The 27992-nt window shown below is 42.7% G+C and overlaps 2 protein-coding genes across 5 annotated transcripts; both read left to right on the plus strand.

Annotated features, from left to right (window-relative positions):
• The first annotated feature begins 3466 nt into the window (after positions 1–3466).
• On the plus strand, positions 3467–18065 carry per1b (period circadian clock 1b). 4 transcript variants are annotated; one of them, XM_037758500.1, is made up of 19 exons: positions 3467–3633; positions 8161–9042; positions 9158–9411; positions 9520–9641; positions 9789–9990; positions 10105–10299; positions 10422–10500; positions 10647–10753; positions 10980–11133; positions 11260–11539; positions 11716–11824; positions 12047–12206; positions 12299–12396; positions 12696–12845; positions 13908–14234; positions 14344–15384; positions 15634–15847; positions 15971–16121; positions 16496–18065. In XM_037758500.1, the coding sequence occupies exons 2-19, from the start codon at positions 8639–8641 to the stop codon at positions 16754–16756; spliced, it is 4308 nt and encodes a 1435-aa protein (XP_037614428.1). In that variant the 5' UTR covers positions 3467–3633; positions 8161–8638; the 3' UTR covers positions 16757–18065. The 4 variants fall into 4 exon arrangements, with proteins under 4 accessions (XP_037614428.1, XP_037614430.1, XP_037614431.1 ...); XM_037758502.1 differs by having other exon boundaries at positions 12699–12845; XM_037758501.1 differs by lacking the exon at positions 3467–3633 and adding an exon at positions 6218–6358.
• Positions 18066–20012: 1947 nt separating this feature from the next.
• Positions 20013–27990, plus strand: pcolceb (procollagen C-endopeptidase enhancer b). The gene is made up of 9 exons (XM_037758570.1): positions 20013–20167; positions 21323–21431; positions 22685–22943; positions 23342–23466; positions 24902–25038; positions 25145–25794; positions 25912–25992; positions 26137–26307; positions 27006–27990. Exons 1-9 carry the CDS (start codon positions 20082–20084, stop codon positions 27134–27136), a joined length of 1749 nt encoding a protein of 582 aa, XP_037614498.1. The 5' UTR covers positions 20013–20081; the 3' UTR covers positions 27137–27990.
• The last annotated feature ends 2 nt before the right edge of the window (positions 27991–27992 follow it).

Raw genomic sequence — 27992 nt, forward strand, 5'->3', positions numbered from 1 at the left:
CACAGTCAAACTCAATGAATAACATTAAACCAAATCAATACCAGTACATTCTAGAAATCAAAGTTGAACAGTCTTGCTCAGCCCTGTGCAATTGCTAATGCTAAGGCCCAGTACGTTACCAATCCATGGAAGAAAAGGGTTTGTGATTCCATGTGTTGAAGTTGTGGTTCCAAGTCAAAGAGGTCGTCTTTGCTGTTAGTTTGGTGCTAACTTCTTTGCTTGATAGCTTGAAGTTAGCTGGTGAAAAGGGCAGAGCACTCGCGTCGTCTGCCGTTTGGTTCCTTGGTTGCAATGGCTGTTTCCTAACAGGCCATTGATCAGAACCAGAACTGTTTTGCAAGTTCTGGACTTGAGAGCCGTTCACCTCAACCAGGTCAGCCTGGGTTGAGGAGATGAAGAGCAGAGAGAGCGCAGCAGCTCACCTCTCACACGTCAGGAGAGATGAGCAGATGAGAAGAAAGAGGAGGAACAAAGAACATTCCTCTGGTTTTGTTCTGTGTGAATTTCACACCTCTGGGTGAAATGTTACTGTAGCCAATGAGGACTGAAATCAGAGTCAAGGATCGTGTTACTGAGTTCATGAAGTGACTGTCTCTGCCACCAGAAATGGCAGGTCCCTACACCAGTTTACTGTTGATATGCACTATATGCACCTTATCTTTGCTCATTTTACTCAGAATAAGCTGGTAAGTGGACCTTGAGTTTTTTTTTTTTGACAAACCATTTCCAAGGTCAAGAATTACCTTTAATTATAGCAGTATAAAATTACTAATATTATTATTACTGATGATGATTATTATTATTAGTCCTATCATAATTATCAGCATCAACAACAGCATATTTAAAGGTCCCATACCGTGGTCATTTTCAGGTTCATACTTGTATTTTGTTTTCTACTAGAACATGTTTACATGCTTTAATGTAAAAAAAACAACTTTATTTTCCTCGTACTGTCTGCTTGAATATGCCTGTATTTACCCTTTGTCTGAAACGCTCCGTTTTAGCGCATTTCAATGGAATCGCAACAGAATTGCGTTGCTAGGCAACAGCTTGGGTCTATGTTTACCTCCTGTCAGCTGATGTCGTTCACTTTGGCTTCGTCTGAAATCACATACTATGTACTACATACTTAACAGGTGTACTACCGTTCAACATACTTTTGTGTGAATAGACGGTAGTATGTATCTCTTCGGACGCACTGAGCAGTAATTTACGTCGTCACTTCCTGAGAGCCTCCTTGCAGGTTAGAGACGTGTAACCATGGTAACCCGTGCCAACCTCATGTGACCAAAATGACAGTTTGTGAGAATCAAAGTCTGAATTGATTTAAAATATATATTACACCTAGCAAAGTGAAATCTTATAAACTGAAGCGTTATTGATGTTACTGAGCTGTCCGTTAACGTCTGTTATTAACGTTGTCATCACTACCGCATTGCATTGTGGGATATTTATGTTGCCGTAGTGTCCAGCGTTGCATACCGTAATATTTCCCCAGAAATAGTATGCAATTCATGTACTACTGGTTTCATACTAAGGTTTCGGCCTCATCTTTTTCCTCTCTCATAATACCTTTGCATTTCCTGCATTATGTTACCCACTTGCTAGCTTGATAAATTGTTAGCCTCTGTGGCTTCTAGACGCCAACAGTAACTTTAATATTGCCATTGCTTAGCAGCGGTGTTTTCACGACATAACCACTAAAACGCCAAGCATATTGTTTACATGACTTCCCGTGTTGTAAACACAAGTTCACGAGCTTCATTTGAAGGCACCACATGTTGTACATTTGTGACATCACACAATTACAGAAATCCTGACAGCTTGTTTCAAAGGCACTGTTTCTGAATATGGCCTTTGTGTGTCCATGGATTGAGCGTTTGGATACTTTCCCAGTATTTATATCGCACTTGATCCTGCTTTATTTGTTGCAAAAACGATTTGTAAGATTGGCAACTTTGTCAATCTGAGGAGGCCTGAACATTCTTTCAGTTTATGACATAAATATTCATCAGAATATATGTGTGTTTATATATAAATATATGTTCTTGCCTTCTTCTTTACCATCATCGTTTAGCAACTTCTTTAAATCTAATTCTCAAATTCAATCACATAATACTAGACAGGTTAATCATCTTCACCTTCCTTTTTACAAAACAAAACATGGCCAGTACTCCCTCATTTAATTAATGATGTCTAATTATATTTTGGTATGTTTAGATATATATTGTCTTTTCTTCTGCACTGTTTTTTGTATGTATTTCATTGTTTTTATTGGATTTTTTCCCACTGTTTGTTTAGGTTTTTCTGCACATTTTGTGTACTTCTTGTTGTTGTTTAACTTTTGTTGTATTTTTTAAATTACGTTAGTTTAGATCTTTCTTCCTTTTTTGTTATTGTTTTTTTTCTCCTGGGGTTGGGGGGGAGGTCCTTTGTATAAGCCTGTGGATTCTTGACCTCTCCGGACACATTTCTTGTTTTGTTTTTTTCATTGACTGGATTTTGTGCAATTTTATATATGTGCAAATAAAAAAATAATAATAATAATTAAAAAATTATAATAATAATAATTAAAAAAAGACATGCAAATCTCGTTTTTTACAGTGTAGGACCTTTAACTAATAATTTAACAACAACTAGTAACTATTTATTAGTCATCTGGGTTGATTTTCTGATGATGATGATGATGATTATACCTCAGTGTGTGAAGGAGCGCTATCGCAGGTCCTTCCTTCTTGCAGCTGTCAGACTCCACAACCAGCACTGCTCCCAGTAGACCACTTACACACCAAAAAAAACTGACAAGAACTTCACTTTACTATACACCAACTGTCTATCAGTACTACTCAGGTGTAATTCATACTGTGCAATATCATTTACCACTTGTGCAATTTTATTAATAGTCTGTTTACTGTCAATACTGTATATACTGCTCCTATTTTTATACTACTTTCTATTTAAATGGTTCATATTTTGTTACACTTTGTTTAGCTCTTAATTTACTGTTACTGTTTTGCACTATCCCCTTTGCTGCTGTACAATGCAAATGTCCCCACTGCAGGACTAATAAAGGAATATCTTATAAAAAGTATTTTCATAATTATGACTAGGTATAGACCACTGAAACTGTAACAGCCACTTTATAACAGCTACTAAATCATCATACCTCCCCAACACTAAATCTCATTGCGATGCTATTACCCGTACTACGGCCAAGCAAATAGGCCACATCAAGTGTGGGCGCGCGGCTACGCCCTCTCATGTATGTTTGGCAGCGCACTGAGGACCATACTCACTCCAACGTGACTACAGAGCCCCGTGAGGCTGGCCGCGCCCCCATCAGCCAATCAAAACGCTCTGGGCGGAGTGTGGGCGGGGCTACGGACTCCTCTCGACCAATCACAGAGGCGGATTCAACATTACTGGCTGTTGACCACGCAGCCACACGTGTGTCCATGCGTGTAAACTGTGTTTGGGAGGGCAAGAGAAAAACGTAGAGAGCAAATGCAGATTTCATAGCAACACAGACAGTCACAGTCGCTTCACCCGGGATTTGTGGCGTTTGTTTTCGACTTTTAAAGCACCTATCTTGGATTATCAACGTTGTTGGTATCGTTTTGAAGCATCTTGAAGGTAAGATTGTAGTGTTTTAGTTGTAAATAGTCGCTGTTGATTTGTAGCTAACATGCCGGCTGTCAGTTGGGCTAACATCCCTTTATATCAAAGTCATAACATATTTACATCTTTAAGCTATTCATACTGTTCAAAAACAGCTTTGTGTATTATTATCTGTCGTTTAATGCTCTCGTTTAACCCTTTAAGTGTTGCTTCAATGTAAACGACACCATCACGACATTTATTAATCCTTTATGGCAGAAGAAGTCAACACAATGAGAACTTATTTGAATTCATCCATCTGTTAATGTTAAAGATTTTTTTCTTTAACTTTAAGTGTAATTTGTTTAGTGTCCTGTGTCGTGTACATTGTATGTATGGATGTGTACATTGTGCACAATGTGTACTATCTGCTAATTGCTCCACTGATGGGAACATACTGTACACTGTTCAGTATGTATGCATGCCACATACCACGTGAGGCATGTACACATTGTACACATTGTTGTTACCATTCAATTAACATACCATTGTCTTATTACTGTTAATAGTGTTTTTGGCATTCATCCATGGGGGGGGACCACCACTACAAATATATATGTTGAATTATTTATTTAATGTATTATTATTTATTTTTAAGATTTTTTTGTACACAACTTTGATTGAGCTATTTCAGCAAATTTTTCTTAAAGGTTGTTGTAATTACTCAAGTTTATTTTTGATCCACTAGATGCTGCATTTAAAGTACTTGTTCAAGGCAGATTTGTGCAAAATTGCATGCTTCAAATCAATCAAATGATGATCTGTGATTGACAACTGTTGGAATCCACATATGCATTGTGCTGCTACACATGACCTACACATGCAGGCTACATCTCAGCATTTCTCTAATCAAACCCTAGCAAAATCAGCTTAAAAAACATGTAGCTCTAAATGAGACTTCAGCTTGAGAGATGCACGAGGATGTGCACGGATTCAATCCTGCAGGTTGTTGCAAGTATCACACCCTATTTAGTGCAGCAAAGCAGACAAGGTTGTAAACAGAAGATTAAAAAATAAAGAAAGAAAGCACCTTCTTTCACCTAATGATTGACCCCTTATAAAGAAAATTATGGGTGGGCACCATAAAGATGATATGGATAAGCACATAAAACTAGACTATTTTGCCACCTGCATTTAATATGCATGTGGATGACAGGAGGTGAGATGGCACCCAGTGGCAGAGGTGGTGCAATACGCATTTAAAGTAGATGATCACACTCATCTCATGAGACCTGACAAGTAAACAGCTTATAGGTTTCCATCACTGTGATACTTAAATATGAGTATGAGGGATTCACCAACAGCTTAATGAGTGAAGCAGAGCAGCATCAACACAATGTGGCTCCTGTTTTCTGCTACAAGAACATTGTTTGTACTTTCACAGGCCACAAAAAGTCACACAGCGTATCCCATTGAGTCTTAAAATAGTTAAAAACAAAAAGCTTAAGGCTAAGAGAGGGAGATAGTTTGGTAGCAGAGGGAGTGTGTGTTCTCCATGTTCTCAGACGACAATAAAACAAATCAAGGCCGCCAAATTTACCACGGGTTTCCAGGAAATAGCTAACTTGTCAGTTAGGAAGAAAAGCTGGCTCAGTGGATCATGTTGTTTACACCAGAAACTTGATCTGCAGCTGAATCTTGTATGTGTTTTCGAAGCCAAAACGATGAATATTTGCATCAGTAAATGAGCCGTCTGACATCCATGAATAATACCTCAGTGGATGATGAGATTAAAAATAGGAACTAGAACTTGTACTGTTTGAGCAGTTTTTTCCATTGACCTTCTCCTTTGCTCCACTGTTGCTGAACCACTTCATTGTGTGTTTATAATCTTCCAACTGGGTTATTGTAATTTAGGTTTTAACAACTAGGATTATGTGGAAAGCTCTGCAGCTTGAATGTTCACTCACATACCACAAACAGATTTGCCACTTAATTTCAGATTAATTCAATTTGGAATATGCAAATAATGACTCAAACCAATTAATCAAAAATAAGTGGCAATTAAGTTAATAGTTGACAATGAGTCAATTAATTGATTAATCTTTATTATTTTATTGATTCATCTCTACAAAAGACATAAAACAGATCCTCCACCCACTGCAGAGATTGTATTGAGTTTTTTTTCCTGAGGCTTCCAGCAATCCTCTCCTTCAACAAGGAAGTTATTTTATTCAGTGTATAATGACATTAGGTGAGGCTTAAATTAATTATATTGTTTAAATTATTTATTTTTTATAGTATTTATTATTTTAAATAATGTTGTATACATGATATATTTTATCTCAAGGAAGTACAACAAAGAAAATCCAATAGGTAGAAATATTTTGTGATGTACCAGTATGTACACAGAAATGTACACAATGTACAGTACTTGTTCACTGATTGTGAATCAGCTCTCCTATATGCCTATCCCCAAAAAAAGCAAACTCAAGCAGACCTGAGAGCAGCTTTTTGGCAAACAGTCAAGTGTATAGGAGCAGCAGCCTCTGCAGGCAGCCCAGCCTCTGCACGGTGCGCTCTCTGATTGGTCCGCACAGCCGACCAATCAGCAGCCAGCAAGGCTCAAGGAAAGCACGACTTTGTACACGTGCAGTGTATATACACAGTAAAAGCAACCTAAAGCAGAGCTGCTGTGGAGTTTAACACTGGATTATTCAGTGTGCGTTTATGCTACGGATGCTCAGAAGGACGTTAAACGGTACTATATTCTTTCAATATATTAATATAAGCATGTCGTGATGCTGCTGGGTGTTGTTGGTGTGATAGAGCTGTTAAAGTGGGCGGAGAGATCCTCACATGTTCACGCACGGAGCGACACCACACCTTCATGCAGCCTCCGTCTATTCATTGCAGTAGTGAAGAGTCTCATGTTGCATAGGAACTGTGACTCTTGTTTTTGTACAAGTTGTTTTTTGTCTTTTTTTTGGTGATAATAACATTCTTGGTACAAATAAACTTCACAAACCTAATATTAATATAAAACAAGCCAGTATAGATACAGGAAAAACATATTATATGCAAAAAAAATAGATAAATAAGTAAAAATATACACAAGTAAAAAAAATTAAATTAAAAAAAATTAAATTAAATATATTTATATACTGTATACATATATGCACACGCAGTATATACTTTGGCTGTTATTTATCTTAAATGCCAGGCTACCACAATGTCCTTATTATGAGATAAAATCCACTAGAAACGCCTAATCGTTCTAACAATAACACAGCACCTGTAAGTGTGACGCACTTTCAGGTGTAATTATAGATGCAGATTGCCGGTCGCATTATTCAAATGCCCTGGCACTGCATAGGTAGAATTAACATTACACTGTAATTACAGTCATTGCGCTGAAGAAGTCACCTCCTTTTCTCTGTTAACCAATGCAGTGAGAAAAAACTGGGGTTTTAATGGGGTCCCTTGACCTCTGACCTCAAGATATGTGAGTGAAAAGGGGTTCTATGAGTACCCACGAGTCTCCCTTTTACAGACATGCCCACTTTATGATAATCACATGCAGTTTTGGGCCAAGTCATAGTCAAGTCAGCACACTGACACACTGACAGCTGCTGTTGCCTGTTGGGCGTGAGTTTGCCATGTCATGATTTATGCACATATGTTCCAAGTAGTTGCATAACGTTTGCTTTAATTATGTCTGCGTAATGACTTACATTTGTCATTAGCTGTGCGCACCTATTATCCTCTTGTCAGATCTAAACCGCAATCTCCAGCTGGTGGCGAACCTGTACTCTTAGCCGTATTGGGTTAGTGCGTCATGACCGGTAGCTGAAGTCTAAGCTGTCACTGCAGGAGCAAAGTTTGCACCAAAAGCATCACTGCACGCTTAAGGGAGGCAGATAAAGGGGGGTTCTGGGGCAGCCAGGTGTATAAAATTAAAAGGATTGACGACCGACTTCTTCGGTTTGCGTCTGTGGGGCTTAAGGGATTACGGGGCGTCTCCCTTTGCCCAAGGAATAAATAGCACTAGACTTTTACTTTCGTAGGTTGAGGATTGATATATACTTAGTGTTAGTATTAACAAGCAATCCTTAATTTGTACTGCGTCCTCCTGTTTGTTCTGACCGCCCTCTGGGTAAAAGTGGACTAAGCTATGACGACCAACAAATATCCCTATTACTTTTAGCACGTTCACCTGTCCTATATTCAGATGCATGCATACGCACTTGCATGCAAATAGTAGGAGCAGATTATTGTCATTCCGTGCTCAAGATGGATTTTTAGTTTATTCTGGACAATCTGGGTAAAAGGCTAACAGCTGGGCGCTATCAAAACAAGCATTCAGTCTGCGGCACAAGGCCGTGACAACAACTCAAGGCCCGTATTTGAAGCCTCCTTGGAGGCGACACGATAAACTGATGAGCGTTCCTTTTTTTTGTCTTTTCATAGCTGTAGTCCTTGGGAGATACTTACAAGACCATGGCAGATGTTTTGTAATCCTGCGGCTAATATTCGTCTCTCTCTGTCTCTCTATTTTTTCAGGTGGCCTTTCGCACCTGGAGCATCACATCTCTGAATAGGCGAGAAGACCAGATACAGAGTGAAAAGTGGGTTTTCTTCGACCTCACCAAGAGCTGTTTTTCTCACTCTCCTTCACAATCTCTCAGCCCATCTGCTGGAGCACTTGTGCCAAGGTTGTTTCATAAGCAGAAATTCATCTCTTGTCCGCATTACTTTGAGTCACTTTTTCCTCAAGATAACGGCTGGCATCCTTCGCTTTTTGGCGATTTTTTATTTGAAAATCTGCACTTTTTAAAAGCCCTCAACGAAGGGCTCACAGCCCAATACCCTTTGACTTTGCAGGAGAAGCAATGAACTCTCTCCTCAGTTCTTTAAACTACCAACCAATAACCATGATTCACGCGTGTATTCATAGTAGTCCCACTTAAATTAGAGTTCTTCCTGTTTTCACCTCGGCTGACATCTTAATAAAGCTGTTCCAGCCTCATCCAACTCTAGTATGAGTTATGACAACCCTAAATCAATGCCCAGCATCAGTGCTCGGGGGCGGGCGGCGAGGGCCGACGAGAAAGACCATGACCAGGAAGCAGAGTCGGGGTTAAACACCAGCGGCGGTAAGCCCGGTGCCAATGTCGCCGCTCAGGAGCAGGCCAGTGGAAATGGAGGCGGCTCCGTCGGCAGCTCGTCTCCCAGCGTGGGGTCGGGATCCCGAGACCGAAGGGAGCCCAACTCCGACGACATGGACGGACTCTCCAGCGGAAACGACTCCGGGGAGAGGGAGAGCGAAGGCGGGATGGAGAGAGACAACGGGTCACGCGGGCGCCAGTCCGTGCGCAGCTCCCACAACTCGTCAAACGGCAAGGACTCCGGCATGATGCTGGGACACACGGAGAGCAACAAGAGGTAAGAGAGGAAGAAGCTGTAATTCGTATATATCCTACGAAATCAAATCGTATGTAATCCACGTTATTGTGAACCAGGCCATTTGCCGTAATCTCAACCGTCCCTTTTTCTCCAGCTCCAACTCCCAGAGTCTCTCACCCCCCAGCAGCTCGCTGGCCTACAGCCTGCTGTCCACCAGCTCGGAGCACGGCCACCCCTCTACCTCCGGCTGCAGCAGCAACCAATCGGCGAGGGTCCAGACCCAGAAAGATCTGATGAAGGCAATCAAGGAGCTGAAGGTCCGCCTGCCGACTGAGCGCAAGGCCAAGGGCCACACCAGCACACTAAACGCGCTGAAATACGCGCTGCAGTGTGTCAAACAAGTCCGAGGTAAGGGGATGGTTTTGTTTCTGTTTACATTATGCTCACTGCGATATGTAATTGTATCTTTACCTATACACATACACACTCTGACTGATTTATGTTTAATGTTTCCAGCCAACAAGGAGTACTATCACCAGTGGAGCGTAGAGGAGTGTCACGACTGCAGTCTGGACTTGTCTGCCTTCACTATTGAGGAGCTTGACAACATCACCTCAGAATACACCCTCAAAAACACCGTACGTTTATACAGTTATTCCTGCTTCATCATTTATTTGAATTGAACTGTACCATTTGAATCAATCTACAGTACACTTAATCCAAGCCATCGTCCTCTTCTCCCTCTATTAGTGAATAAATCAAGTTTTTTGTTTTCTCTTCTTCAGGACACTTTCACCATGGGCGTGTCATTTTTGTCAGGGAAGGTCGTGTACGTCTCACCCCAGGGCTCGTCCCTGCTGCGCTGTAAGCCGGAGCGTCTCCAGGGGACGATGTTTTCTGAACTTTTGGCCCCGCAGGACGTCAGCACTTTCTACAGCGGCACAGCACCCTGCCGCCTGCCCAACTGGGCCTCCTGCATCGGATCTGGTGAGCCGAGGCCGAGTGAAATAGGGGAAGGGTTAGAAGAAAAAAAAAGGGGAGATGGGATTGTGATTTCTGACAGAAAATCTAACTCTATGTCTGACTCTATTCTCCTCTCAGCGTCTCCTCAAGTCGATTGCACTCAGGAGAAGTCCATGTTCTGTCGAATCAGCGCCGACCAGGCGCAGGGAGGCGAGATGCGCTACTTCCCGTTTCGCCTCACACCCTACCAGCTCACCATCAGAGATTCGGATGACGCTGAGCCACAGCCCTGCTGCTTGCTCATCGCAGAGAAGGTCCACTCTGGATATGAAGGTATTTCACACTTTGCACTGGAGCAAAAGCCTGAAAATAGTCCCCCTTATTCTACTTATTGAATCGAGAATAGTCTGTCCTCAGAACATGCTTATTCATCTGTTGTATCTTTGTCCTCTCAGCTCCTCGTATCCCTGCAGACAAGAGGATCTTCACCACCAGTCACACTCCCAGCTGCCTCTTCCAGGAAGTTGATGAGAGGTCAGTTATTTCAAATCTTTATGGTCATTATCTGTCTCTATTAATAATCAAAAACATGTCCCAGTGAATCTGTTTGCTGCTCTAGTACAGTAGCAAACATACTATTTCTTTCCAACAGTGTGTTAATACATATATTGTGTTTGCAGGGCAGTGCCGTTGTTGGGCTACCTGCCTCAGGACTTGGTGGGAACCTCCGCCCTCCTCTACATCCACCCCGAGGACCGGCCCTTAATGGTGGCTATACATGAGAAGAGTGAGTATATTTAGCACTGAACTCTGTCTGAACCTACTGTAATGCTGCTCACATGTCATATACTGGGAAATGTTTTTTTCGGTGTCGATTTCTTTTGCATTTATCGTGTCAGAACTCTTATGGGAATTATAGTATTTTAATATAAAAACTGTTCATGTCTTCTGTATAAATGTCTCTATTCCGTCTCAACTTTCTCATTAACGTCTGCACTTTTGTTTCTCTTCAGTCTTTCAGTTTGCAGGGCAGCCGTTTGACTATACGCCCCTGAGGATGTGTGCCCGCAACGGGGAATATCTGACCATCGACACCAGCTGGTCTTCCTTTGTCAACCCCTGGAGCCGGAAGGTGGCATTCATCGTAGGGCGCCACAAAGTCAGAACGTAAGTTTACTAATTTGCTCACTCAAAATACAAATGCTGCCAAAGCATTCAATTATTAAATGTTTGGAATCATAACAAAAGGAAGAAAGTGCTAAGCGGTGCTCTAACGTTATTCCCCGTCTCCAGGAGCCCTCTGAATGAAGACGTGTTCACGACACCCCTGGGATGCGAGACCCGGGCCACCACGCCGGACGTCGTCCAGCTGAGCGAGAAGATCCACCGGCTCCTTGTGCAGCCGGTGCACAGCGGCAGCTCTCAGGGCTACAGCTCGCTCGGGTCCAGCGGCTCACGAGGCTCCCGGCATTCACACCAACCGCACCACGCCAGCGCCTCGGCCACCTCGTCCAGCGACAGCAACGGCCCCGCCATGGACAAAGCTGCCGTCGCGGTCGCTCTGCACAAACCTGTGAGTCTGAGCAACCAGTGTGGTTTATGTCTAAACTTCTGATTAGTCTCAACATGCGTCATCAACATATTTGTAGATAAACATAGCAGCTGTTTAAAAAAAAAAGATGCTATCGTCTTAACCCTTTAAAAACAAAGATTGTTTTTTAACGAGTTTGATGCTTCCATGTTTTCCAGATGACATTCCAGCAGATCTGTAAAGATGTCCACATGGTCAAGACTAGTGGACAGCAGGTTTTCATCGAGTCCCGTAACCGACCGCTGCCAAGAAAAAACGCCAGCGCAGGTAAAATAAAAAAGACAGTTTAATATTATAGATGGAAAGTTAAACAACAGTGGATGATTGTTGAACTTGAAAAGGGCCAGTAATTAACAATGCCTGTTACAGGAGTAAAGAATAAATGAGTAATATGGGGCATGTTGAGGTTGTTGTTGGGAGTTGTTTTCTCAATGTCAAAAAGACTTTGGCTGATCAGGATTTTCCTGTTCCTCTCTTTTCTTCATCCAGGCGCAGCGAGCCTCAGAGCAATCAGCGCTGACCCAATCCGAGGTTTGATAGCCGATATGACAAAACCACCCAAAGCTCTGATCCCTGCTCCGCTTGTACCCAAGGAGTCCCCCGCTGGCTACTCCTACCAGCAGATCAACTGTCTGGACAGCATCATAAGGTGTGTGGACAAGCCTAAAGCCTTTCCATCGAATGTTTTTTTTGTGGTTATTACTTCATTCATCTAACAACAACACTCTTAACTCTATGCAGGTACCTGGACAGCTGTAACATTCCTAGCACAGTTAAAAGGAAGTGTGGCTCCTACACTTCCACGTCTGATGACGACAAGGAAGCCGGCAACAAAACAGGTACTTTTTGATAATTAACCAGAACTGGTTTCATGTTGTATGTAGCATGTGTGTCTTAGAAGTTTGCCTTACTGATTCACTTATTTTAAGTTTCCCATTTTTTGGTCAGTATGTATTTACCAACAAAAATACTGATAGAAAAAATCTTATTCTTGTTGTTGAATATGGAATTTTTTTTTTATTTAGCAAACCTTCATTTGTCTCTCGACAGCATAGATTACATTGCTTGTTCATGTGTGCTCATCTTCTGGACGGTAAGACAATCACTGACAGAAACTTGTTCGACTTGTTTTCTTCAGCAGGTGGTTCAGTTAACCTCGTAAGTGAACCACCTTCTCTGCCTCCCCTGACCATGGCCACAAAGGCAGAGAGTGTAGCCTCAGTCACGTCGCAGTGTAGCTTCAGCAGCACCATCGTGCATGTGGGAGACAAGAAGCCTCCTGAGTCAGGTGGGAATCCTCAACACTCACACTCTTCTGAACCATTTAGTTTCTCACTCAGCAGGTTGCTTCTTTGAAATGACGTGGTATGAGGTCGTTGCATTTACCTGTCAAGGTCTTCAATATAATTTGAGGTTTGAATTTAAAGGGGACATATCATGCTCATTTTAAGGTTCATATTTTTATTTTGGGTTTCTACTAGAACATGCTTTAATGTTAAAAAAAACCATTTTTTTTCCTCATACTGTCTCTCTGAATATACCTGTATTCATCCTCTGTCTGACACCTAATTTTTCAAAATAAAAGCCCCAGAAGGTTCATGCATTCACAACTCCTATCTACTGATTCATAGTCCATTTAAACCTTAAAATATTCCACATTTTTCATAAATCAATGGTAATATTCAAGTTTTAAATCCAAAAATGCAGTCTAGTGTTGGCTTTTCAAAATAAAACTTAATATTCCACATTTTTTATACATTATTGGTATTATTCAACTTTTAAATCACATTCATACAATCACATTTTTCATGATATGTCCCCTTTAAGATCCCTCTTTTTCTTTGGACCTCTTTTTTTTTTTATACTGTATTTTTATTTTTGCCTTCCTTACTTGCTTGTTTTGCAATGAAACTGACCAAAAAGTGCTTTTATTACTTTCAAAAGTCTTAAGAATTATCTTGCAGAAGCCTGTAAGCCGCATGATAAAACTGCAGATTGCAGGTAATCTGATTTATGCTTTTTTTTTTTTTCCTCATCTTGGTTCATCCTGGAAATCCTCTTATTGTTTCCACTGTCTTTTTAAAGTGAGACTGAGTAACTTTTGTTGTTAAATACAACACAGTAGCAAACTAACACAGTACTATCTTTCTTAAGTTTGCTAGCCACCATAAGCTACTGGTCATATTGGACCAAGTACGGCTATAGCAACAAAATCCATGAATGTATTGAAGCATTTTATGTATTTAACTTTTCATTTGTCAGACGGAGAATGTGCCGTTTCTTCTTTCAAAAGTCACACAGTCTCAGTTCAGTGCTCTAACAAACCTCCATGCTTTGCCCTCTATCACAGACATCATCATGGAGGAGGCTCCAACACCAACTCTTCCAGCCAGCGGTCGAACACCTCCTCCCGCTAACGCGGCAATGACCGTTCTTCCTCTCCCTTCGCCGCCTCCTCCCCCTCAGGCCACTCTGCCACAGAGGGAGAGCCGGAGAAATGGAAGTGTGGGAGGAGGCCGCATGGGTCTCACAAAGGAGGTGCTGTCTGCACACACCCAGCAGGAGGAGCAGGCGTTCCTTGACCAGTTCAAGGACCTCAGCAAGCTGCGTGTTTTCGATCAGGCGGCGTCTTCAGCTCTGCGCTGTCAGAACCCAGCTGCTAACCCTCTATCACGAGGTAAGGGGCACACCAGACGAACACACACACACTGTCATGTATTGTATATACATTACACACATGAATCGCAAACAGTTTGCTTAATTCAGCGTCTCCTTCTCTTTCCCAGGAGCGCGTTGTTCTCGGGATTACCCAGCCGCTGGAAGCAGCACCAGTCGCAGACGCGGTCGCGGCGGTAAGAGGCTCAAGCACCAGGAGTCGTCTGACCAGCACAGTTCTCTGGCCCTGAGCGGAAGCCGGTGCGACCCCAGAACCAGCGCCGCACCCATTCCCATGAACATGCCCATGAACATGCCCCTGAACATGTCCATCGGACCCCAGACAAACTCATCGTCCTGGCCGTCTGTAGGCTCCCAGGCCAGCATTCCCGCCGCCCCTTTCGCTCCCGGTATGCTTCCACTCTACCCCGCTTACCCACCGATGGCACTGCCCATACCCGATCCATCACGTTTCCCCGCCACCCAGATGGTACCCCCCATGATGGCCCTCGTTCTGCCCAACTACATGTTCCCCCAGATGGGGGGGCCCATCCCGCAGATCGGGGCGCCCATCCCGCATATGGGGCCGCCCATGCCACAGATGGTGGCGCCCATCCCTCAGACAGGCCCCACCCCCGGACACTTCTACAATCCTAACTTCCCGTACCCCACCGTCACCCCAGCGGTCGTCCCCACCATCCTTTCCAACACCGTACCCATTCCGGCCACCTGCGCCCCGTCTCGCAGCTGCACCCCGCAGTCCTACAGCCAGATGCCCGCCGACGGCGCAGAGTCCCCCCTCTTCCAGTCCCGATGCTCCTCGCCTCTCAACCTGCTGCAGCTGGAGGAGTCACCGAGCGCCCGGTTGGACGTCGCCACGGCCCTGGCGGCGTCGCAGCAAGCCACGCCGTCCGTGCAGGGCGGTGCCGCTGGGGGACAGAGCTCAGCCAATCAGAGGAGCTCTGATGATGCCTCCAAGGAGAATGAGAACGCTAATGAGTCCAACAATGACGCCATGTCCACCTCCAGCGACCTGCTGGATATGCTGCTGCAGGAAGACGCCCGCTCCGGCACCGGCTCAGCTGCTTCTGGGTCAGGGTCCTCCGGAACGAGGTCCTCTGGTTCAGGCTCCGGCTCCAACGGCTGCAGCTCTTCTGGCACCAGCGGCATGAGTGAGTAGTCTTAATTTTACCATCCCCAACATTTTAAATCGCATCCCAATTTGAAAGAGTTGAGGGTCACCCCGACAGTGACTTACTCACAGAGTCACGCTGCCTCCTTTACACAGAGTCAATCCAGGATAATAGATGTCAAGAGGCAGTTTTCCTTGATAGGAAATGAAACATAATGCCGCAATTATTCTTATTTTCCTCTATTGTTGTACTCACAATTCTCATCTTCCACTTCCTTTGTTCATTCAGGCAGCAGCCAGGGCAGCCACACCAGCAAGTACTTTGGCAGCATCGACTCATCAGAGAACGATCATTCCCGCAAACAGCCAGCAGGGGGCAGCAGTAGCGGCGGAGGAGACAGTGGCGAGGAGCAGTTCATAAAGTGTGTCCTGCAGGACCCCATCTGGCTGCTGATGGCCAACACCGACGACAAGGTCATGATGACCTATCAGCTTCCCGTCAGGTACGACACCTTCCGAAATGTGACCACACAACACAGCAGCCCGTTCAGCTCAGGTTATTGTGACTTAACAGACTCAAAGTCGGACCTTCAGTGACCCTTTTTTTCCCTCCTCCCGTACAACAGAGACATGGAGACCGTGCTGCGACAAGACCGCGAGGCCTTGAGGAGCATGCAGAAACACCAGCCACGCTTCACCGAGGTCCAGAAGAGGGAGCTGAGCCAGGTGCACCCCTGGATCCGCACAGGGCGCCTGCCCAGAGCCATCAATATCTCTGTAAGTACACTGAAACTCAACCCTGAGATATGAATCTCATATCTCCAAGCAGTGGTTCTCAATCTTTTTCGTGTCAAGGACCCCTAAATTGATACACATTAGGTCATGGATAACTATTTGATCTATAGTTGTCAACTACAGTTGATCAGGATAGTCACTCTTATGACTCATACTCACATTGGGCTCACTTCTATAGTGGAATAAATAGTGAAAATAAACTATTCATTGTTTTTCTGGGGAACTCCTGGAACGCCCTTAAGGACCCCTGGAAGTCCCCGGACCCCCTGGTCCACCGGTTTAGAGTATGAATTATTGTTAAGATACATTAAAGAGATGAAAGATACTCATGTGTTTCCGTCTCTGGTTTCTTTCAGGGCTGCACAGGCTGCAAGTCTCCCCCCTCCGTTCCCGCAGCTCCGTTCGACGTGGAAATCCACGAGATGGAGCTGTGCAGCGTGCTGAAAGCTCAGGACGAGGGCGCCACAAAGGGCAAGAAAATTCGGCTAGCGACGGCCATGGATGACGAAGAAGAAGAGGAGGAGAAAGGAGCCAAAACAGAAGTCACTAACCAAGACATGACAGCAGAGGAGGAGCAGCAAGTGACCTCAGAAGAAAAGTCCCTCATGACTCACTAAGCGAGGCGGCCAAAGATAAAGAACACTATCACGGCGTTCTCTACGCTGATGTGCAGAAGATGTGCACCTGTCAGGACTTCCTGTCTATCATTAAAACACCGTTACACAAGGTGTTGAAGTGGGAATGTTCTGGGACTTCAAAAAAAGGTGCATATTGCTTGAGGCAACTTCCATTCATTGTGCAACAGCTCAGGCAGTTCATTCATAATGGAGTCTGACTTTGATGACGGCACAACAGGCATGTTGCAAGACTGCATATCGAATGCCTTGGAAACCACGGGGCACAACAGGCATGTTGCAGGACGGCATATCGAATGCCTTGGAAACCACAGGACACTCCCGTTTTAGAGGGAATTAGCACCTCACTTTTCCCTGTTCTCGTAGGTCACGGCTTATTTATTCAAGTTGTAAGATCACAGAAAGGAATCGCAGAGGACTAAGGTGAATGTGTTTCAAAAAGAAAAGGCGCGTTTTTTTACGCGAAAGATGGATGTGCTTCACCAACAGTGTCCTCCCGTCACGTTTTCGGGTTCAAGCTCACGAGGGAAAGAAGGGAGTTTTCTTCTTCTGGTTGAATGTTTTCCCAAGTCGTCTGGGATCCTGCTCAAAGACTGACTTTTGTTTTATGTGAAAAGGATCACCCCGATTAAAGGAAAAAGCACCCTATAGACGATATGTACAGTGAGAAATCGGGTTATTTTGTAAACAATGTGTATATTTTTATACTTTCATCCACTGCAAATAGAGAAGGGGATAGAAATGTGAAAAAAAAATGTGAAAATTCAGGATTGAAATGTATGAAAGAAAAACAGACTTTGGAATGAAGATGGTGTTTTTCGTGACACAGCGACCTAGCTGCTTCACTGGAGGAATGAACAGTTAACGGTGGAGCAGCGTGACAATTGCCAGGAGACGACCACGGACTTAAAGGTTTCTCCTCAGCCGGGCATTAGTTTGCGCACTGGTGAGACGAATGAACAATGCCTCTCAGAGAAATGATTCTCTCACGGACAGTATTACCCAAACTGCCAGGACCCCGAGGAGCTGTAAAACCTTCGGAGGGAGAGCTCTCGTGTCGCCAGTGCTTGTTCACGGTGGTTAAGTGGATTTGAAAGGAGGTGGATGTAACTCTAAAAAGTCTGGAGAGAGATTCTCTCTTTGTCCCTTTCTCTCTCTTCCTCTCTGTGGCACCGTTCTGGTCATGTGATATCCTTTTACTTTATGGCGTCCAGTGGTGTCTGCAACACTTTCTAAATATTTTTGTGAAATTCTTTGTACAAAAAAAGACAATAAAATGACTTTAAAATGATTTCAAATGTGATATTTTCTTCTTCTGCAGATAGTTTTATGATTACATCTCAATGGAGTCTATTTTTGTCAGCGGGTGTTTGTGCTGCAGTTGGCGTGGATACTCAAAAGTGACCGGAATGAACTGGAAGCAGAGAGCGAGCGGATCGGGGCCCGCTGCTTTTCCTACCGAACCACAGTCTCCTTCTATTCAAGCTGTGGTTTCCACCCAGAGTGGTCACCGCAGCTTAAAAAAGACAAAAGGCATGCCCTCGTTCAGACAAACACAAAGTTGACTTCAACGCACTTTATCATTATAACAATGACGACAATAAATGTCATGTAAGTGGGTCATTTTGGGAGAGAGCGGATGTTAATAAACTAGTTATTTAAAGTCACATTTTGAGTATTAAAACAAACCTTTTTTTACAATAATGATGGGTCTTTTCCTGCCAAAACAAAATACATTTTGCATATTTCAAGTCGTCCATATTAACTTTTATAAGTAAAGACTTGTGTTTTGGTTTAATCTACTGTATTTTTTCATTCCTTCCTGCATTTAAGCTGAACTTTTTTATTTTTACCATCTACTTATTTTCCACCACTGGGAATTCTGTGGAAAGGAATTTAATCAACATAATACCCTTCACATGCAGAGTAAATTGCGCAAAAACAAGTCCACAGTTTGCAGGTCTGTGAGGCTGGTAGCTTTCATTCTTCCTAATATCCAGCAGGAGGTGACTCTGGTTGCAAAAAGAAGTCTGATTGTATAGAAGTCTTTGAGAAAATGACCCTCACGTCTCACTAGTCCTTCCTTGGGAAGCACTAGTGCAACTTGTTGGCGGTCCAATCCCCGATCCCTACACTCTACATGTTGAAGTGTCCTTGAGCGAGACACTTAACCCCAAGTTGCTCCCTCGACGCTTTACAGCAGCCAACGTAAAATTTTGATTTATTACCTCAGTAAACATTGTAAACATGAGTTTATGGTCTCAATCACTAGTTTCAAGTCTTCTTCAATACAGCATGATGTTCATTTAGTAAATTATGATCCCATTTAGAGTCAAATAGACCATAAAGCAGGGGATGCTTTAGGGCGTGGCTACCTTGTGATTGACAGGTCGCTACCACGGTGTTGTCCAGTCTGGGAGTTGTCCGTGTTTATTGTCTTACAACTTTAACACAGTGTGTTTTCAGATCATGAAAGTTAATTATACATTTTCGGTCGCCTAACGTTCGGCCGTGCTTAGCGCGACCCTCTTCTGTGTTACTTCTGGTTGCAAAAAACCAAGATGGCGATGGCCAAAATGCCGAACTCGAGGCTTCAAAACGGCAAACCAATGGGTGACGTTGCGATGACTATACATCCACTTCTTATATTAGGCCTACAGTTTATGGTGCCAATCCAATCTGCCAGATGTAGAGATATTTCACCGGATAAGTGAACACTTTGCTCCATCCTCTGGGGACCATGAATGCACATTTTTAGGGCAAACCATCCAGTGGTTGTTGAGATATTTCTGTCTGAACCAAAGTGGTGGACCAACCAACCAACCAACCAAATGACATAACAAACACAGATGCCTTGCTGCTCGCTGGTGGTGCAGTGAATAGGTCATTATACACTCATATGCAACAGTGGTACTCTGTCCATCAGCGCGCACACACCTGCAGAAAAACATACATTTCCCATATATTCCATTACGCTACCTGTTAAACAACAACAACACAGAGCTGGAACATAACAAGCACACTGTATTCTGAACTGTACATACATTGCTTTTGGCCATGAGTCAGTGTAATTAGTGTATCAAACAGCCTTCTGTCCTCTCAATATGACATTCATTCACCTTTTCTTTTCTTCTCCTTCTCCACCTCCTCCTCACCCATCATCACTTCCCTTCCTCTTCCTTTCTCCCCTCCCCCTTTCACATCTCTCCACGCCTCCGCTCTGATTCTCCCTCCTTCCTCCTCCTCTTCTTCTCCTCCTCCTCCTCCTCCTCTCCCGTCTTTATCCTAACCTCGGAGGACAGCTAGGATGGAGGACAGTGTGTGGACCGTGTGCCTTCTTGTCATTCTGACGCTGGGATGGACCGAGGCTCAGGGTCAGAACAACTACACCAGGTAAGCTGAGAGATTTTAGATATTTAAAGAAATGTCTTCAGGTATATGTGTGTATCAACTCCATCAATGTCCCTCTTGTGGATCCTGTTTTCCCTGCCTGTGCACATGTGGCATGTCGCTTTTCAAGCCCACATCTGTCTAGATTAACTACCGTGTGTTATTTCCTCTTATGATTACAGAAAGCGCAGTAGAAATAGAGGGTTGTGGTGTTAGGAAGATGTGGTTGGCGTACCGTAAACACACAAAATGACAGCATGCTGTAATTGATGCAGTGATTCAACTGGGCGAATGTACAGTAGCTGATGTTTTTGTCAACGCTGGATGACTTTTTACGCCCCTAATCCAAAGTTTTGAGTCAATAACAATGTAGAATTTCATTTTTAGAGATGCTCGTTGAACGTGGTGTGTGCACATATAGCTACTTCCACACACACATACAGGGTGTAAATTGAACATGAGGGACAAACAAATGCCTGTGGGCTGTTCAGCCCCAAAGGGTCAGAAGGGAGGGACGCCACCGCCAATGTTTTTCTTTTTTTTTTTGGGCCAAATGTTGCCTTATAGAACCTCAGCAGTATGCCTGAAGAGCATGACAGAAAAGAAAAGAGACTATAAATCAGTTTGTGATCCCAGAAACCGTCCCCACAATGTAAATTCATCATTTTGGCCTTTTTTTCTTCCAAGAAACAAGCCCAAAAACAACAAAAGTTGAGCCACAGAGTCAAGTTTGATGAGAAAACACAAGCTGACAAGAGCAGCAAACGTCTAAATTAACTGCTGCAAAATTAAAAGTTGAGGCTTTGCCCTGCTTTGATCACCAAACTCCCATATGTGTGTGGCCTGTTGAAAAGTGCCATGTCTGATAAAAGTAAATACGTGTTACGTCTACCGACAAACTTTCTTGTGGTACAGTAGGTGTGGAGAAAGCTCACAGCACATATTCTGTATATTGACAGTCTTCCTGGCGTGGTTTCACCAACTTTTTTAAGAAATAAAAACAGGAGAGTTCATCGGGAAACCTCCCCGGACTCGGAGAACAGAGACAGACTGTGTGTAAAAATGTGTGTACGTGCTTTAATACTCTCAGTTAAAGCTGCGTTTTCCTTCCAGTGCAGCATGTCAAGTTAAATGGTGGTTGTGTGATACTCTTTCTAGGCCCATCTTCCACTGCGGAGGCCACCTGGTCACAGACTCAGGAATCGTAGCCAGTGAGGGATTCCCCAGTCCCTACAAACCCAACACTAAATGCACCTGGTACATCACCGTGAGTCATTTTTAAATCACTACACACACACCATTAAACCAAACCCAACGTGTCCCAGACTGGCTGCTATCATCGACTGTGGTTAAAGTGGCCTTTTTTTCATTCATGCATACAGTGATTTTTATTTTTTATTTTACCTTTATTTTACCAGGCAAGTCAATTAAGAACACATTCTTATTTACAATGGTGGCCTGGCCTGATAAAAGGCTTGTGAGACCTTTGTGGGCTTGATTCAGCTCCAGTTTGAATTTTTAGGATTTCTATCATTTGTTCTTAATGTTGAACAGACAGAAATGTGGACAGTGACTAAAAAGATAAATTGTTGTTCAGTTCTAGTTGATGTAAAACCCACTTTTCCCCTTTGAGTAGTTATAGAGTTGGAAGAATGAGTTTGACAAACGAAGAGCAAACTGACAGTGACTGGTGTTTTATAGGCTACCCTCTCAGCCTGAAGTGGAACATACCATCTGCTCAGGTGAACATAGCGTCAGCTAGACTGATACAAAGCTCTCAAAGATGACCAAATAACACACAAAACATTCATTTAAGATTCCTTTTTTTAACTGCTGATAATCACACTTTATTTTTGGGCAAACATACACACATGGGTGCACCAACTTTAACAGAAAGTAATTTACTGCAGAACATTTTTACCCTCTGTCTCCTGCAACTTGGTAGTGTCCTCTCACTCACTGCTGGAGTACCTAATGATGCACAGGTGTTTTCACTTTCACTAATTAAGCCGAGGATCTGCACCAACATGACAAGCTGGACAACAACAAAAACTATGCTCTTTTAATCTTTTTCACACATTATAATTTAAACAAGTGTTCTATTCGGTTACATGTATAATCTGACTGATTGGTAAAAACATTAGACTTTAAATTCATTATTTAACACACAAAATAATGTTAATGTTGGAAAACAGGGTGTGGTGAAGCAGCATTTTTTTTTGTTTTGTTCTTCATTTTATACATATTTCCCCCCAAAAAATCAGTCTGACATATGTGGTATTTTAGGAAACTATGAGATATTCACTAGTATTTAAAAGTTCTGCTGCTTTGTGATCTTAGTAAGTCTGAAAAACATCTTTACAAGAGTCCAACAACACTTGATGTGCAATCTTTAAGGTTTATTAAGATGAAAACCTTTGAAATTTTCAATATTGACTCATCATTTTTTACATATCACATGCTCAAAAAACCTTTTTCTAGCATTCTTTCCTCAAAGCGTCCCCTGTCGCCCCCCTCCAGGTCCCAGAGGGCCACGTGGTCATGCTGTCTTTCCGCCTCTTCGACATGGAGGCCGACCCCACCTGTCGGTACGACTACCTGGACGTCTACAACGGTCACACCCGCTTGGTGCAGAAGCTGGGTCGTTTCTGCGGGACGTTCCGGCCCGGCGCCCTCATCGCCACCACCAACACCATGATGTTAGAGATGGTGTCGGACGAGGCCACCGGAGGAAGAGGCTTTCTCGCCGCCTTCAGCGCGGGGAAGCCACATGTGGAAGGTGTAGACATATAATCCCACAACCGTAGAGACACATAGACCAGGATGAACTACTGAAGATGAAGCTGTTTTAGGGATTTTCTTGTGATAGATGGCAGCATCGTGGTCGTCTCATATATTTTTAATGTCCGTGAAACTACATTTTGGTGATTTGTTTATGCTCAGAAAGAGTAACACAATCCTAAAAAAATAAAAATAAATCAATACAATTTGTCAGGTTTATGAAAGCTATAGAGAGGTGCAGGATCCCCCTAAAGAATCATCAAGCTAAAAGCATATAGCTTAGGCTGCTTTTTGCCTCAAATACTGTATCACAAGAGAAAAAAAACATCCTTCCCTTATTTGAAAAAGGTTAAAGTCTGGTGTATTAGCAGTTCTTTTCTGTTTTTATTCCCACAGAGAACCAGTTTTGTGGAGGACGTCTGATCAAACCGCAGGGCTCCGTCAAGACGCCCAACTGGCCCAACTCTAATTACCCAGCAGGCATCAGCTGCTCCTGGCACATCTCTGTAGAACCAGGCAATGTAAGCCAATCGTATTGTATTTCTTACTAGGTGTGTACCTAAAATGAATTTAAATTAGTATATTATCCAGTATAAAGCGTCAAATCATCGGCAAACCTGTGTTAAAGTCAAACTGAAATTTCAATTAATTTTTTGCAGTCTATGAATCCTTGGTGTTTGTTTTGACTTGTGTGACTTTACTTAGTTAAAATTGTACTCACCAAAAAGAAGACATTTAAATCATATACCTTTTTTCTGCAGTGATGCCCCTACATTAGTGTTGTGCTAATGTTTGCCTCCACTTTCTGAGTAGAACTTCTTAAATCACTACTTTGCTAGGTTAGCTAGTCGGGCTGTACCGAATGTCATTTTTTTTACATTCAAAGCTTCAATTGAGGTTTTTGAATGAAGCTTTGAGTGTGTTTTGTCATATTTTATGACATCATCACCCTAAAAAGAAAATCCTATAACAAGTGATTCATCGGATTAAATAAATTAGTCTTTTTTTTATTATTAAAACATCTTCCTTTAATTAATGAATAGTCAGTGGTAGAAAGTACGTATAAGTCGTCAGTTTTATAAACATAAAAACATGTAGGTGTGGACTGAGGACTGAAAGAGAGAGTGACAGAGAGAAGGGAAGAGAAGGTGGACGATTACACACAATGTTTCTGTAAGTTATTAATAACTTACTCGGAACGCTGCTTTGTCACCCGCCTGCCCGAACCCGAGGTTGTAGGTTGACATCACTACTACTGTACGCAGCCACCGCTGGAATCTAATTCTACACATAGTATAATACTAATAATATTAATGTAGCCATATTTGTATCTGCAACAGTGCAAAAAAAGCTTCCATTTTTTAAGGGGGAATACTTAAACTTAACGGCACAATGGGCTCTCCCAAATGTTGAATGTCGTAATAGGACAGAAGGATTAAATCTGGTTGATAGCAAATGCTGTACAGGCTCGTTGGAAAAGGGTACAAAATACCTTGTAAAACAGTTTCATTCTCGTTAAGACAAGTAGAAAAACTATCCACAATATTATTATATTTTAGAGGAGCTAGGTGTGTTGAATAAGCCTAGTTAATGCAGGAGAAGTGAAAATAGTGGTAAAGGGGCCCGTCACAAGTAGTGTGTGTGACAGCGGCCCTGTGACTAAGTTCAAGTGAAAGACTTCATTGAGTGCCTGGGAGGTGTGTTCATGTGTGCCAAGAGATTGAACGTAAGGAAAGAGGGAAGGAAGCGAGAGCGAGGGAGAGAGTAAATGCCCTTCTGTATTTCACAAGTCTGGCCCTTCTCCTCCACCACCACCACCACTACCTACTGTACTGTATGTCTGCACTGTGCTGGATTCAGGAAAACTAGTCAGGAATAAACAGCTCACATTCCCAGCCATAAATTTCATAGTTTGCGCTGGCATGTTTTGTGTGTTCATTGCCACCTCATCCCCAGGTGATCGAGGTGAAGTTTATTAAGCTGGACTTGGAGCCTGACACGTACTGTCGCTACGACTATGTGGCATTGTTTAACGGGGGCGAGAGGGATAACTCCCGGCGGATTGGGATTTTCTGCGGAGACAAGTCACCGGGGTGAGATTACTTATTATTAAGCAGTTGAGCTCTGCCAACATTTCCCCTTTGCTAATCCTCCTCCTGTCCTTTCCTACATCTTTTTCCCTCTCTATTTTCTTGATAGAACAATAGTGACAAATGGGAACGAGCTCCTTGTCCAGTTTATCTCCGACCTCAGTGTGACCTCAGATGGCTTCATGGCCCACTACTCCAGCGTGCCCCGCGGGTCTCGGACGCCCACCCCCGGGGGAGATTTCATCTTTCGACCTCAGACGACCTCAACACCACAAAGAACAGTCGTGAAGCCAAGCAAACCCACAAAACCAACCCCCAAACCTAGACCTGGCCTAAAGCCTAAACCCACCCCAAAACCAACCAAAAGACCACTAGTGAAGATACCGCTGAAGCCTCCACCGCGCAAACCTATCGTCAAGCCCACGGCTAAACCCAAACCAGCAAAACCCACACCTAAAGCACCTGTGAAAAAGCTCACACCTAAAGCACCCGTGAAAAAGCCCACACCTAAACCTAGAACTAAACCTACTTCCAAACCGAAGATTATTAAGCCAACGCTCAAACCAAGCATCAAAGTTAAACCCACACGGAAGCCTGCACTGAAGACCAAGCCCACCTTAAAACCTGGTGTCAAACCAGTAAAGCCAACCCCTAAGAGCGGAGTTAAACCAACAGCCAAACCCAAGATTAAACCTAAAGTGACACCTAAACCTGGAGTTACCAAGACAGTGACGAAGAAGCCTTTTGTGAGCAAGACACGTGAGTGGAAGTAACTGATTTAAAGTAACACTTTGCTTTCGTGTATGAATATGTACACACCTGTATCGAGAAGTTAATGGGCTTATCACGTGTTTGTATGTTGTGTGTTTTCTTCAGCTTTACCACTGAACCCACTGTGTACACAAGCCTGTAAGAGGACAGGAACTCTCCAATCCAGCTTCTGCCCTCATGACTTCGGTGAGCTGCCCAGTAGCAAAACTTATGTTTCCCAACAACATAACCATAACTTAAATATTTAAATTGAATTCTTTAGTTTGACCATAATTGGTGTATAATTTGTAGAAGAAATGGCATGCAACCCCTCTTATTTTTCTTTTTCAGTGATTACTGGTAAGGTTACAGATGTGACCACTGGTCCAGGGGGCTCAGCGACAGTTGAGGTGTTCCTAATCAAGGCCTATAAGGCAGGACGACTGAACATCACCAAATCAGGGCCCATGATGTCGGTCACACTGACCTCCACCTGCAAGAGATGCCCCGGGATAATCAAAGGTACAGTACAAATTTGCAGCCATTGTCTGTCTCTGCATCCTTGACACGCATGCAACATGTTATACCGACTGAAATGCGTCCATAGCATCAACTGTGAAATATTGATAGTTGCCATACCTGCCTTCATACATGCACTTACTAGCTCCTACTATTACATTGATTCTTGCAAATTAACTAAAAAATATTTGGCATTATAAACTCAGATTTCTAATAGAATTCGGGTGAACTGTGTTATGGCAACACAACAAATGTTCATGTTAGAAATGTCAAATTCAATGAAAAAAAGAAAAAGCTGGTTACAAATTATAGTGTATCAAAGGTAAGAATATAAGTAAATGGTGCTATATCAAATAGCAATATCAAATATCAAATTTATTTCCTGTTCTTTTGGCAAATAGACTACAAAAGAGCATAAACTCGCATTGTATGCAGATGATGTGATTCTTTATTTAACCAATATATCCCTATAATTAAAGGCAGAATTAAAAGAATATAGTGAAGTGTCCGATTACAAATTGAACATGGGATGCAATGTGACTTTGTTTGGTTCCTTTTGAAAGTAATTATTGTCATAAATAATAACTATTAAATAAAGTGTACAAAGGTCTAATATCCCTTGTCTATTGAATTGGTACAGTACCATACATTTGCATGACCTGGTATTTGACATATTGTGCCACATTTTTTCTCTTGTTCAGGCCGGAACTACGTGTTGATGGGAAAAGTCGATGAACAGGGCAACGGCCTCCTCAACCCGTCCAGCTTCACTCTCCTCTATAAGCCCATCCACGCCAAAGCACTGGTCGGTCTCGCGCGCAAACAGTGCTGACATCACAGCCTGACATCACACTCAGATGGACAGCCCTGACTATCTCTCTGAAAACATTTAACTTTACATGAAGCGTGAAAATATTATGAGTAATATCCAAACCTAATTTTTTACACAATGCAATACTGTCATGAAAAGTTATTTTAAGAGTAAACATACATCATTAAGTATTATATTTTGTATTTTGTATGTAAATTATGATTATTATTTCTGTGATAAAAAATGCAAATCAATAAACCATGTGATTCTGGTGCTGATAAATGTACTAGGTGACTAATGAGGGAAATAGGAGCAGGTGGGTGTGGAGATCATGTGGCTGGAGTTGGTATAAACACATTGAGGACAAAGGTTGTAATCCGTGGTCCTGTGATATTTGCACGTATTTAAATGAGGTAATATGTATACATTTGACACAAAATTGGTCCATTTCTATTCAAATGAGCCTCATTGCAAAAACAGTCCAATTCCAAATATCAGCGCTAACAGCCACATGCAGTTACAGTGAAGTTATTAGCATATTCAGAGAGTTGGTGGTAACTGAAGCACCTTTATAAGGGGTCCCATGCCGACTTTCCAATGATCATGACATAAAACCCAAATACGGTTTGTCTCTGTCACGTTTTAAAAGTCATAAAAGAGGATCATAAAAGTCATTAGGATTCATCCTCTTGGGACCGTGAATATCTGTACAAAATGTAGTAGCAATAGTTCAGTCTGGTCCACTTTTTACTTTATGATACAAAAAATTATAATATCCAAACCTGTTGTAATAATTTTGAATGCAAAAAAATATTTTGTATGTTAATATGTCTGGGATAAAAGATGGATCTCAAATAAACCATATGGTTGTGGTGCT

This window comes from Sebastes umbrosus, chromosome 22, assembly GCF_015220745.1.
Source record: "Sebastes umbrosus isolate fSebUmb1 chromosome 22, fSebUmb1.pri, whole genome shotgun sequence".
Lineage (NCBI taxonomy): Eukaryota > Metazoa > Chordata > Actinopteri > Perciformes > Sebastidae > Sebastes > Sebastes umbrosus.

What these genes read in the sequence shown, in the direction of transcription:
- pcolceb (XM_037758570.1), top strand. Translation starts at nt 20,082, where the DNA reads ATGGAGGACAGTGTGTGGACCGTGTGCCTTCTTGTCATTCTGACGCTG. An exon ending in GGTCAGAACAACTACACCAG is followed by an intron (nt 20,168 to 21,322) that starts GTAAGCTGAGAG and finishes TACTCTTTCTAG; the next exon opens with GCCCATCTTCCACTGCGGAG. An exon ending in TGCGGAGACAAGTCACCGGG is followed by an intron (nt 25,039 to 25,144) that starts GTGAGATTACTT and finishes TTTTCTTGATAG; the next exon opens with AACAATAGTGACAAATGGGA.
- per1b (XM_037758500.1), top strand. Translation starts at nt 8,639, where the DNA reads ATGAGTTATGACAACCCTAAATCAATGCCCAGCATCAGTGCTCGGGGG. An exon ending in GGCCTCCTGCATCGGATCTG is followed by an intron (nt 9,991 to 10,104) that starts GTGAGCCGAGGC and finishes TTCTCCTCTCAG; the next exon opens with CGTCTCCTCAAGTCGATTGC. An exon ending in CAAGAAGCCTCCTGAGTCAG is followed by an intron (nt 12,846 to 13,907) that starts GTGGGAATCCTC and finishes CCTCTATCACAG; the next exon opens with ACATCATCATGGAGGAGGCT.